This window comes from Budorcas taxicolor, chromosome 19 (genome assembly GCF_023091745.1).
Source record: "Budorcas taxicolor isolate Tak-1 chromosome 19, Takin1.1, whole genome shotgun sequence".
In the NCBI taxonomy this organism is placed as follows: Eukaryota; Metazoa; Chordata; class Mammalia; order Artiodactyla; family Bovidae; genus Budorcas; species Budorcas taxicolor.
Window position 1 is genome coordinate 42,074,267 of NC_068928.1, and position 12,497 is coordinate 42,086,763.

General features: G+C 46.2%; 1 protein-coding gene across 4 annotated transcripts in view; it reads right to left on the minus strand.

The window, feature by feature from the left end:
• The window catches only part of STAT3 (signal transducer and activator of transcription 3), a 75,013-nt gene that overhangs the window by 4,308 nt on the left and 58,208 nt on the right, over positions 1–12,497 (minus strand). For 2 of the 4 annotated variants that reach the window (XM_052658139.1, XM_052658137.1), the window contains exons 12-21: positions 9,454–9,483; positions 9,260–9,353; positions 9,105–9,152; positions 7,070–7,153; positions 6,110–6,208; positions 5,862–5,997; positions 4,895–4,947; positions 4,558–4,652; positions 4,292–4,431; positions 2,782–2,994 (exon numbers count right to left, since the gene is read on the minus strand). In XM_052658139.1, the coding sequence (XP_052514099.1) occupies positions 2,782–2,994; positions 4,292–4,431; positions 4,558–4,652; positions 4,895–4,947; positions 5,862–5,997; positions 6,110–6,208; positions 7,070–7,153; positions 9,105–9,152; positions 9,260–9,353; positions 9,454–9,483 (992 nt within the window). The remainder of the gene's footprint in view (positions 1–2,781; positions 2,995–4,291; positions 4,432–4,557; positions 4,653–4,894; positions 4,948–5,861; positions 5,998–6,109; positions 6,209–7,069; positions 7,154–9,104; positions 9,153–9,259; positions 9,354–9,453; positions 9,484–12,497) is intronic. The other 2 variants (XM_052658138.1, XM_052658136.1) reach the window with 1 other exon arrangement.

The window sequence follows — 12,497 nt, forward strand, 5'->3', positions numbered from 1 at the left end:
ATTAGATAGCTGCATCACAGAGAAGAGCCTCTCCGTGGGGAGAATGTCTCCAGTGTAGTAGAACTGCCTTTGGACCGAGGAGGCTAGGGCCTCGTTACATCTTCAAAACACGCTTCCAGTGCAGCAAGTTTGGGTTCCATCCCTAATCGGGCAACTAAAATCCCAAATACAGTGTGGGGTGGCCCCCAAAAGTTAATTAAAAAATTTTTTTAAATCAACTATATTTACAAGATAATAATAAAATGAGAGGGAGGAGGATGGAGGGGCCCATCTTTGTCATTTGTGATTCTTCTTCTATAGTTAGAAACATGAAGATTTAAGAATTTTAACTGCTAAATGCTTATACCAAGAGGTCAAGGGGCCCCAGAGACACTGGCATGGAATTTGGGGGATTCAGGTGAACAGATCGCTTAGGAAGGGTGGGGTGGGCCAGGAAAAACACGGCTGGAAAGCTTGGGGCTTGCAGAGAAACTGAGGGATCAGAAAGAATGATGACAATCTGAGAAAGGGCACTGCCATCGGAGCTTATTTGGGGCCAAGAAATAGATTAACTCAGTACAGAATCCAAAGAACCCTACTAAGGCAGGGTTCTGCTATCTTATAAATCCATCTGGGCCCAGGCTTGAGGGGAGCTGACTCCAGCTGACTCCCAGACACAAAAGGGTTTTAATTCTCCCAAGTGATCAGTGTTGCTGAGAAAAACAGCTCTGAGATGCCACAGTAGAAGCAAAGGAGAATGAAGATTAAAAGTTGACTTATAGCTCTGTGCAAAGTTGTAAATGTACTTCATCCAATTTGTAAGATAAGAGATCTGTCATTTCTACAGAGGAATCTTTCCCTCAAGCCATGAGGAAATAATGTGAGCTTCTAAGAAAGGAGGAGGGAAGAGTCCTGGGAAGATAAGCCATCTCCTTGAGACAATAAAACCTTCAGGATGGGAACAGAGAGGAAACGGTCAGCTGCTCCACTCTGGAGGAACCCACAGGTCGCCCACTGGCCTCCCCCACACCCCCTGACGCCATCACCAGGCTCCTGCTGCCCCAGGAGACACACAAAGCTCTTGAGTAATTAGTTCTATCTCATGACTGGCATCTTGCCCCTGAGGAAACACTGAGTCCCCAGGCAGGAAAAGGTCTGGCCTCCTGCTCACACAGGAGCGGTGAGGGAGGGTGCAGCCTCACACCAGGAACTTGGACCTTGAAGGCGAAATGAGTCGAGGGCCCAGCACTTGGACCTAATTGCCTTCCGCAGAAGGAACAGGGCAGTGTGACGGGGGCTGATAAACAGATCTCCCAACCGAAGCACAACGTGGAAAGAGAGATAAGTAGCAGACAGGAAATGAGAGTTATGCTCGCTTAGAGTGTGACCAAGACTCAACCCAGAACAAAGGAGAAAGGAAAGTCAGTTGCCAGTGAGCCCCAACTCCCTCTTCCAAGTCTCGATCTGCTCGCCCCCAGAAGTCCCTCACAGGGAATTACTGTGAAAAGACTGTGAAGGGAGCTGGTAGGTTTGTGTGGGGGAACTATTTGTTCAAAACACAGGTTTTTTCCCAAAGCTGTTAGGGTAGGGAGGCTAACTCAAAGAATCGTTTTAAACCCTTGCTGGCTCTATGATTAAGGAAAGTTCAATAAAAACAAAGCATGGCAAATTCCAGTCTCCTTCTCAGGATCTGGCCAGAGAACCACGAGTCTGAGCCCAAGCACCCATGGGAACAGGCTAGAAGGCTCCAGCCTCCATGCTGGTGATGGCACCAGAAAGCGAGGGTTTAGTATGAAAAAAATGTATGTGTAACTTACATAAGCACATGGGCTCGAGTACACTAAAAAAACATCTGAGTTTCAGTAGCTGCACATTCAAAGCACCAAGCCTAGGCCCCTCCCACCAGTTACCGTCTTCCCCTTCAGTCTCCTCTCTCCTGAGAATCTCGCGTGGCTAACACTCATTTCCTCCAGAAAGCCTTTCTTCATCCCACTTGGGCTGCTTACATTGTTCAGTGATGGGGAAAGGAAGCACTCTAGACTGAAGTCTGAGTCGCAAACCTTCCAGCATATGCTTTGCAAGAAGTGCTGTGCTGGCTGGGCATCCTGTTTCTAGAGAATTCCGCCCTCGGTTTCTCTTCGTAGTGTCTTCGGTATGTCTGGGTATGTGTGAGCTGTTTTCCCCTTTAGACCGGTGCCTCCAGTGGGGCAGAGCCTGGTGACTGATTCCTCTCCTCTCTCTAACCCCATCAGCTTCCCCTAAAGGCACTCACTATAAAGTTCTTTCCCAGAAAGAGGAATAAAGATCACCAGACTAGGCTTTCCTGGTGGCTCAATGGTAAAGAATCTGCCTGCCAACGCAGGAGACACAGGTTTGATCCCTGGTCCAGGAAAACTCCATATGCCTCGGAGTAACTAAGCCTGTATGCCACAACCATTGAGCGTGTGGCTCTAGAGCCTGGGAACTGCAACTACCGAGCCCACCTGCTGCAGCCACTGAATCCTGTGTGCCTAGAGCCCATGCTCTGCAACAAGAGAAGCCACTGCAACGAGAAGCCCACGCACTGCACGCAGAGAGTAGCCCCCGCTTGCCCCAACTACAGACAAGCCCATACAGCAGTGAAGACCCAGCACAGCCAAAAATGAAAATAAAGAAAGAAAAACTACAAAAAGAAAATTCCCTAAAAAGAAAGAAAAAAAAAGATCACCAGGTTCTTCAGGCATTTACCTACCTGTCCCCCAAGGATCCTACTCTTTCCCATTTCTCCCCAGAACCAAGTGGCTGTTGTGGAAAATCAACAACTACCTGGGTCAGCTTCGGGATGCTCCTGGCTCTCCGGCCGACAGTACTTTCCGAATGCCTCCTCCTTTGGAATGTCAGGGTAGAGATAGACCAGCGGAGACACCAGGATATTGGTGGCATCCATGATCTTATAGCCCATGATGATTTCAGCAAATGACATGTTGTTCAGCTGCTGCTTGGTGTAAGGTTCCACTGACTGGATCTGGGTCTTGCCTGTCATGGGATATGGGAAGAGAAGACTCAGGTGATCTTAGAGAAGACTGCCTGATTGATTTTCCCTTGAGGGGGAAAGGCTTATACCAACCTAGTGTTCGAGACCCTGAATATTCTGCCCAGTCGTCTGGCGCTGTGGAAATGTTCAGCTGGCTTTGGGAGAAGCTATTCAGCTGGGCCACAAGTAACATACTTGAATAATTACTTTGATAAGATATATGAACAGAGTGGGTAAGAAAGGAGATGAAGAATACAATTTAAATTGCAAATTTCAAAAAAAATTACCAATTTCTAGGCAAATATTAGCCCCCTGATGGAAGCCTCTTGACGAAAGTGAAAGAGGAGAGTGAAAAAGTTGGCTTAAAGCTCAACATTCAGAAAACTAAGATCATGTCATCTGGTCCCATCACTTCATGGGAAACAGATGGGGCAACAGTGGAAACAGTGTCAGACTTTATTTTTTGGGGCTTCAAAATCACTGCAGATGGTGATTGCAGCCATGAAATTAAAAGACGCTTACTCCTTGGAAGGAAAGTTATGACCAACCTAGACAGCATATTCAAAAGCAGAGATATTACTTTGCCAACAAAGGTCCGTCTAGTCAAAGCTATGGTTTTTCCAGTGGTCATGTATGGATGTGAGAGTTGGACTGTGAAGAAAGCTGAGCGCCGAAGAATTGATGCTTTTGAACTGTGGTGTTGGAGAAGACTCTTGAGAGTCCCTTGGACTGCAAGGAGATCCAACCAGTCCATTCTGAAGGAGATCAGTCCTGGGTGTTCTTTGGAAGGAATGATGCTAAAGCTGAAACGCCAGTACTTTGGCCACCTCATGCGAAGAGGTGACTGATTGGAAAAGACTCTGATGCTGGGAGGGAATGGGGGCAGGAGGAGGAGGAGGAGGGGATGACAGAGGATGAGATGGCTGGATGGCCTCACCGATTCGATGGACATGAGTTTGAGTGAACTCCGGGAGTTGGTGATGGACAGGGAGGCCTGGTGTGCTGCAATTCATGGGGTTGCAAAGAGTCAGACACGACTGAGCAACTGAACTGAACTGATTAGCCCCTTGCGGGGAGCAAAATAAAACTGGCAAACCAATCCTCCAGCTGGAAGAATTTAGAGAAGCCAAGTCTTCCCATCTCATAAAAATGATCACCGGGTACCTTCCAAGTCTGAGGCAGGGGAGTGCGAGGCCATCCCCGCCCACAAGGGGGCAGCAGGTGCCTGAAACTAGCAGCAGGCAAGGCCAGCCACAGCCGTGCTGGCCACCAGTTGGGGTGGGGAATCGCTAAGCTTACCGCTGATGTCCTTCTCCACCCAGGTGAAGGTGACTCCTCCTTCTTTGCTGCTTTCACTGAATCTCAACAGGAAGGTGCCTGGGGGCTTAGTGCTCAAGATGGCCCGTTCCCTCTCCTTGCTGATGAAGCCCATTATATACCTGGAGACAGAGAGGAGCAACAGCAAGGTTGGGGCTAAAGGACCTCTGGTATGCAGCCAGCCTGCTGGGAGAGTAGGGGACTTGTCACCCCTGTGTGTTCTGTCAGACACAAGAGTTCCAACCTACCCTTCGTTCCAAAGGGCCAGGATGTACTTTTTCACCAGGTCAATGATGTTGTCCAGCCAGACCCAGAAGGAGAAGCCCTTGCCAGCCATGTTTTCCTGGAGAAAAGAGTAATGAGAAAGCTCAGTTCCCCACCTCCCTGGGCTCTTCCTTTAAGGGGGTGAGGTGCCACCAAAATCCTCAAGCCCATCTACCCTGAGGCAGGTCCTCTTGGCCGCCAGACCAAGAGTCCGGGGCCTTCAGGCCCACTGCCCTCCACAACATCCCCACAGCTAAGTGTCCCTGCCCCCTCCTCCTCCTATGAGGCAGCCTCACGGATGGAGTTCACACGGTGGCTTACTTTGCAAAATTTAGCCCATGTGATCTGACACCCTGAATAGTTCACACCAGGTCCTGAAATGAAAAAAAAAAAAAAAAAAGTCATAGGATTTGCAGTTTTAAATCCAGATCTTTCTTCAAACAGAACACACACACAACTGTCCCACAACATGCCCTGAAACTTGCTCTTCATGTATCTGAATGTTGCCACTGTTGAGTGCATACATATGCACCCCTCCCCACATACCCAATCCCACCGTTTGATGCCCCCTAAGTTGTTGTTCAGCAGAGGTGGTGGGTGATGTATCAAGTCCTTGCTGCCCTTTCTAGCTTTGTGTGGCAGTCTGGGGATCAGCAGAACACACTAAGAAGCTGACAGCTTGAGTTACAGGGTCACGTTTAGTCATGCATGTTCAGGCGCTCAGTCGTGTCTGACTGTAGCCCTACCAGGTTCCTTTCCATGGGATTTCCCAGGCAAGAATACTGGAGTGGGTTATCATTTCCTCCTCCAGGGGATCTTCCCGACCCAAGGGTCAAATCCAAGTCTCCTGCATTGGCAGGTGGATTCTTTACCACTGAGGCACCTGGGGAGCCCATGTTTAGTAGCAGCACAGGACAAAGCATAGATGGCACGTAAAACATTCTAAGACTTTTTCTTCCAGGAAAAAAAAAATAAAAACAAGCTACATTTTCTTGAAGGAAGAAACAGACAGGGATGCCAAGCCTTTAGCTCTAACATACATTTAAAATAACTTCCTAAGGCTGGACAAAGTACCCAGGGAGACAGCCACCAACAGAAAAGAAATCTGCCTCCCGTCTCATAAAAATGATCGCCAGCCGCAAACCTCCGCTGCATCCTGACTCCAGGGCCTGCTGGAGCACACGTACTCTGCCCAGCGCCATGCTCAGTCAACTCTCCTCAATGAACAGCCCCACGGGCCAGATTCCTTTTGCAAGGAGAGCAAAGGGAGGAGAGGTCAAGGGCTGACCTAAGAGCTTCTCCGCCAGCGTCGTCAACTGCTCGATGCTCAGCCCGCGCTTGGTGGTAGAGGAGAACTGCCAGCTCAGCACCTCGGCCACTTGATCCCACGTTCCGATCGGGGGTTTGGTGAAAAAGTTCACGTTCTATTGGAAATGACACATTCGCTCCTTTAGATGAGAGGGTGGCGCCTGCTGGGCGGCACCAAGGAGCAAGGAGCACCGAGGAGCCTCCGGAGACCCCGGGCCCCTGACTCACCTTGGGGTTGTTGGTCAGCATGTTGTACCATAGGATGGATGCCCAGGCGTTGGGCATCTGACAGATGTTGGAGATCACCACCACTGGCAATGAGTGCGTCTGTAGAGGGAGCGGGCAATGATTTGGGGAGGCAGAGGGCCCTTGAGGCTCCAGAAACCTCTTCACCCGCATCTCGCAGGGTTCGGAATAAAAGGAGAGGTCGTGGAGTACACTTGCTGCCAGCCCTCAGGAAGCTGTGGAGCCCGGTCAGCTCGACACCCAGCGTGGAGAGTAGGCTGAACTCAGGGGCTGTCTGAGTATCACCAGGAATTTACAAAGCTGACTCTCACAGTGGACTCACAGTCCACAGACTCCCCATTTATAAAACTTGGAAGGAATTCACAAATTGAAGCTGTGAAAAGAGTGCAAGTTGCTCAGTAGTGTCCAACTCTGCGACTCCATGGCCTATACAGTCCATGGAGTTCTCCAGGCCAGGATACTGGAGTGGGTAGCCTTTCCCTTCTCCAGGGGATCTTCCCAACCCAGGGGAGTCGAACCCAAGTCTCCCGCATTGCTGTATTGAAGCTGTATCTGCCCATTTAATAGAGAGGTCCCAGGAATCAAAGACTAGGGTTCTTGCTTTTTCAGGTGTATCTTTAATTTAAAGATCAAGAAAGTTGGGGAAAGAGCAGGTAAATGCCACGATTGTTTGAAAGACTGTTTTGCCCAAATTGTATAAAGTTGGCTGTAATCAATTCCTAAATACAAGTTTTTACATCAAGTTTGCTGGAACCTGAGTAGACACGTATCTTCTAAGCACTCAGGCAAGATACTAACGAATTCTTGGAGAAAAAGAAGCAAATGTAAACACAGTGCTGAGTAAAGAGTCATCATTCCACCTTCTGGAGTGAAAACCCTGACTAGAAGCCTCATCCTGAACCATCCTGCAGGCAGTTCTACCCAGTTCTGTGCAGAACTCACCTCCAGGTCGATCTTGAGGCCTTGGTGATACACCTCAGTCTCAAAGGTGATCAGGTGCAGCTCCTCGGTCACAATCAGGGAGGCCTACAAGAATGAGAAGGATGCCTTTCCTCAGAGAGGATGGCATTGAGTCCTGGCAGCCTTCACTACACCATCCTGAGGCGCAATCCACCAGGTGGCCATGGATACAACTGGAGCACGTGGTCTTACCAACTCTCCGACTCGCCAGTGCTCTCATCTACAACCTGATCTCTTACCGGCTTTATGATGATACTATGGAGATCCGACTGCTCATGGATAAAATGGGAACAGCATAATGACACAAGAGTGAACACCCCCAGTTTAAGGCAGAGACCATCACCACGGAGGTTCTCTCGGTGCCCTTCCCAACTCCATCCATCCCTGAGCCTCCTACCTCAGAAGTGCCTGCTATTTTGTCTTTTGAGTTTGTCATTTCCTAGCCCTTCTTTATGGTTTTCTTGCATTTATATCTCTAAACAATGTATGTGTTGTTTAATTTGGGGGGGGGAGGGTTGTGAATCTCATACATATGGAAGTATACCCTGTGTCATCTTTTGTGACTCGCTTTTCACACCTATGTAATTGTGTACACCTGCAATTTATCCATTTTCATAGCTGTATAGTATTCCATCACCTGCCTGTACCACAGATCACTGATCCACTCTAGTGCTGTTGACATATGGGTTGCATTTAGGGCTTACAGTTAGGCTGTTAGGACATGAAATGCATGTCTCCTGGCACCAGTCTCCTGGCACCAGCAAAGATTTCTCTACTGTTAAATCCTGAGAGTGGCACTGCTGGTATACAGGGTATGTTCATTTTCATAATGCCCAACTGTTTTTCAAAGTGATTGTAACAATCGATACACCAGCAACATAGTGACTATTTTGAATGAGAATTGTCAGTGAATTATTAGAAATTCCAATTCATATTTTAAAATGTCCTTTCTCTCATTACAAAAGAAATACACATGGTAGACATTCCTCTGGAATTTTGTAATGCAGACATGAATGGCCAAAAAACAGTGAATTTTTAAACAATTATACTAGTATACTACTCAAATTACTTTGCATTTTTTTTCTCAATAAATATGCCACAACCTCACTCTTTAACTGCTGTCAAGTCTTATAGATTCAGTTTGTTTTTTTAAAAGGCCCGCTACATTCTAGAGAAGAGGGTAAGAATGGCTCAAGAGACGAAAAGAATAGGGTGTCACAATTATATAAAAAAAGATTTAAAACCAGTGCTTGGTCACATTTACTTTCTCTTTTTTTAAGTTTATTGTTTTTGGGGGGGGCATATAGTTCGTGGAATCTTAATTTCCCAACCAAGAATTGAACCCAGGCCCATGGCAGTGAAGGCCCTGAGTCTTAACCACTGAATCACCAAGGAATTCCCTTAAGTTTATTCTTAACACTAAGAATCCAAGAATCTGAGTCAATGGGAGACAGAGAAGAAACAAGGCGGGTAAAGAACAAGAGAGTTTGCTGTTTCTCTTTTGGTAAAATGTTTAACTTGGATGTGTTGAAACCCATCCCACCTCAGTGACCAAAAGAGATCATCAAAAGCTGAGACAAGCCGTGTCAGTGCACAGAAGTTGGAAGGGGAATTTGGAAAGTCCCAGCCAAGGCGGAAGGCTCCTTTTCTACCAAATGGGTGTGGGCAAGGGACTTTACTCTCCTTAAAGATGAGCTAACTCTCTGGACAATCAAGGAAATGCACTGAGCCAGAACTCCTCCAAGGCATGTGTGACTACTCATGCGTTGGCTGGCAGTGACTGCAGCTGAAACAGCAGGTAGGCGTCTCCACTTCTGGGCAGTAAGGAGGCTCTTTTTCTTTTCTTTTTATAAAAAGTTTCAATCTTTCGGCTGCAAGGCATGTGAGATCTTAGTTTCCTGACCAGGGATCAAACCCACACCCCCTGCATTGGAAGCGTGGAGTCTTAACCACCAAGGAAGTTCCTAGGGAGGCTCTTTTTCTGTCCCGCTCAGCTACCATCTCTGACAAAACTTACGTCACAATTGGCTCGGCCCCCATTACCGCATCTCTGCTCTCTCAGGGTCTATAAGAAAAGCAAAGAGCATCCTCCGTCAGGTAAGGCTCTCCCCAAGCCCCGCCCCCTGCCAGAGGCCCTGAAGAAAGGGAGCCCAGGCTTTTTCTCCCATGTACCAAATGCTTGAACTCCGCTGAGAGGCTGCCATTGTTAGACTCTTCCATGTTCATCACTTTCGTGTTTGTGCCCAGAATGTTAAATTTCCGGGACCTGAATCACAGGAGGAAAAGACCAACCACATATGTGACCGAATGGCCAGGGACAAAGTTAGATTATACAGAACAGAAGGAAGCCTGTATGCTGAACTTACCCTCTGAGAGCTGCAACATCCCCGGAGTCTCTGTTAAGAACATAAACCAGCATTAATAAAACAGGCCCTGAGTCTCTCTGAAAGTCCACTTTGAACACCTATCATTTACTCAGATGGAAAAACTGCTGTTCTCCTGGGGATTTCTGTCGAGGACTCAATTACATGGTGTATGTGAAATCTAACATCCCTGTACATGCTCAAATAGAAGACACAGCTGGTTCCCCACCCAAGCTCTACTCCCCTCTTCCTAACAGAACCTTGACTCCATCAAGTATCTTTCCCATCCCCACTTCCAGGGGATCCTGCTCACTAAGCCCACAGAACCAAGCATGTGCACAGTGTTGGTCCAGGAGTGAGGCCAGGACCCACACTGTCTCAATCAGACGGGGAAGGAATTCTCCCTCAGGCTAGATTTACATTCTGTAGCTTCAGCTGCACATCAGCAAGGAGACACGTGGCCTTTACTACAAGCAACCATGCTGCAACCCAGAGGGAACCCTAGAATGCCCGTGCTTCTTATGGTGGCAGAGAAGAGAGACGGAAAGTTCTGGATCCTTGGTGACAGGAATTGAGTCACTGATCTCACCACCTGGAACCTGTTCTAACTTTGCATTTCCAGTTATACTGGGTTGCAAATTTCCTTATTACTGAAGCCACACTGGGGTTTCTGTAAAGGTCCACTGTTACCTGCAACTCAGAGTATCTCATCAATATAGCCGGAAATATTCTTCCCAGCGTGTTCCTTGTCTTTTAACTATGTTTTTGAGTATTTCATTTTTTACATAGTCACCATTTCTGTGTTTTCTTTTTAATATTATTTTAGTACTGTTTTAGACGTCCTCCTCCATTGCTATATATCCACATATGCTTTTAGAATTAATAATATCTACTACTTGTTAGATAGTGCATTCCATGGGAGTTCATAGATTAAAATGGATCAACTTTTAAACCATTTATAACATATCTTTCCATACATTACATTTTATGTCTTTCTGGGGCCACTTGGCTTGTGGGACTTTAGTGGTCCAACCAGGGATTGAACCTGGGGCCTCAGCAGTAAAAGCTTGGAGTCTTAACCACTAGACCACGAGGGAACCTCCCATATATCACATTTTAGAACTTAAATCAAGCCCCCGTTATCAGAGTTTTCCCTCATGTGTAGCCTATATTTATTTATTTTATATTCTTTATTTGTATTACAGCTTTGATGTATAATTGATGAATAATAAACTGTACATGTAAAATGCACAAGCTGATGAGGTCTGATAGATGTCACACACCTGTGACACCAGCCCAATCAAGGGACTGAATGTATTCGGCAATCCCTCATCCCCAAGTTTCCCACCTCCCTTATGCAACCCATTCCCCAGGCCCTCACTCCACCCATCCCTGTCTCCAGACAACCAATGATCTGCTTCCGGTCATGACAGATTTACTTACATTTCTAGAATTTTATTTAATTACTCTTTTTTCTTGGTTTGGCTTCTCCCTCTGGGTATATTTATTTTGAGATTTATCTGCGTATTACATATTTTGATACTCTATTTCTTTTTGTTGGTGAGTAGTATTTCCCTTGCATGGATATACCACGAACTCATGGACACCCATCTATCAGTGAAGACTCCTGTACCACCCTTTGTGTGGACATACACTTTCAGTTCTCTTGGATGAACACCTAGGAGTGGAGTGGTTGGGCTGTAGGATAGGGGCAAGTTTAACTTTTCAGGAAACTGCCAAACTGTTCTCCAAAAGTGGTTGCCATTCTACCACCATTACATGACACATTTGCTTATTCATTTAAAAAATCTTAATTAGCCTTTCTCGCTCCCCGGCCATCTTGGCGGCTGCTCTTGGTTGGGGGCGTCCCGCATCTAAGGCAGGAAGATGGTGGCCGCAAAGAAGACGAAGAAGTCACTGGAGTCGATCAACTCTAGGCTCCAGCTGGTTATGAAAAGTGGAAAGTACGTGCTGGGGTACAAACAGACTCTGAAAATGATCAGACAAGGCAAAGCGAAACTGGTCATCCTCGCCAACAACTGCCCAGCCTTGAGGAAATCTGAAATAGAGTATTACGCCATGTTGGCCAAAACTGGTGTCCATCACTACAGTGGCAATAATATTGAATTGGGCACAGCATGTGGAAAATACTACAGAGTATGCACACTGGCTATCATTGATCCAGGTGATTCTGATATTATTAGAAGCATGCCAGAACAGACTGGTGAAAAGTAAATCATGTACAATTTTTCTTTAATAAAACTGGCCAGAGCTTGTTTTAAAAACAAAAAAAAAATAAAAAATAAAAAAAAAAAAATAAAAAATCTTAATTAATTAACTTATTTACTTATTTATTGCCTGTGCTGGGTCTTTGTTGCTGTGCTCAGGCTTTCTGTAGTTGCGGTGAGCAGGGACTACTCTCGAGTTGTAGCTCACAGGCTTAGTTGCCCCTCAGCATGTGGAATCTTCCCAGACCAGGGATCAAACCTGTGTCCCCTGCACTGGAAGGCAGATTCTTAACCCCTGGACCACCAGGGAAGTCCTTGCCTATGCTTTTAAGATACATGTAGAATTTATTCTGATGGTCAGTTTTTTTTAGTGAGAAGGTGATTTTTTTATGCAAATTTATGGTTAAAGTCATTAATTTTTGCTTATTCATTTATGAAACCTATCACCTTCCTCAAGTCCCTGGCTGCATAACTATTTTCTAGTTCATTCTCATGGAATTTCCAGATGAATAATTATATCACCTACATTTTCTCTTTCCTAATGTCTTCAGAGGGTAAGTGCATTTTAATTTTTTAAAAGGTACTGTCAAATTTGGAAGAGGATTCCATTATGTGGTAAAGTGTGGAACAACAACTAAAATCAATTTTCCCATATATTCTCAATTTTACATAATATGCACAAGTTACATTTATAAGTAAAAAAACAAAGAAGAGGGACTTGAGGTCACAGTGGCAATCACAACTCAAATCGCTACCGCCAGCTTCGTGGTTTTGTTCAGGCACGTAAATGACAATGCACAGCAAGGCTTTTGAAAACTT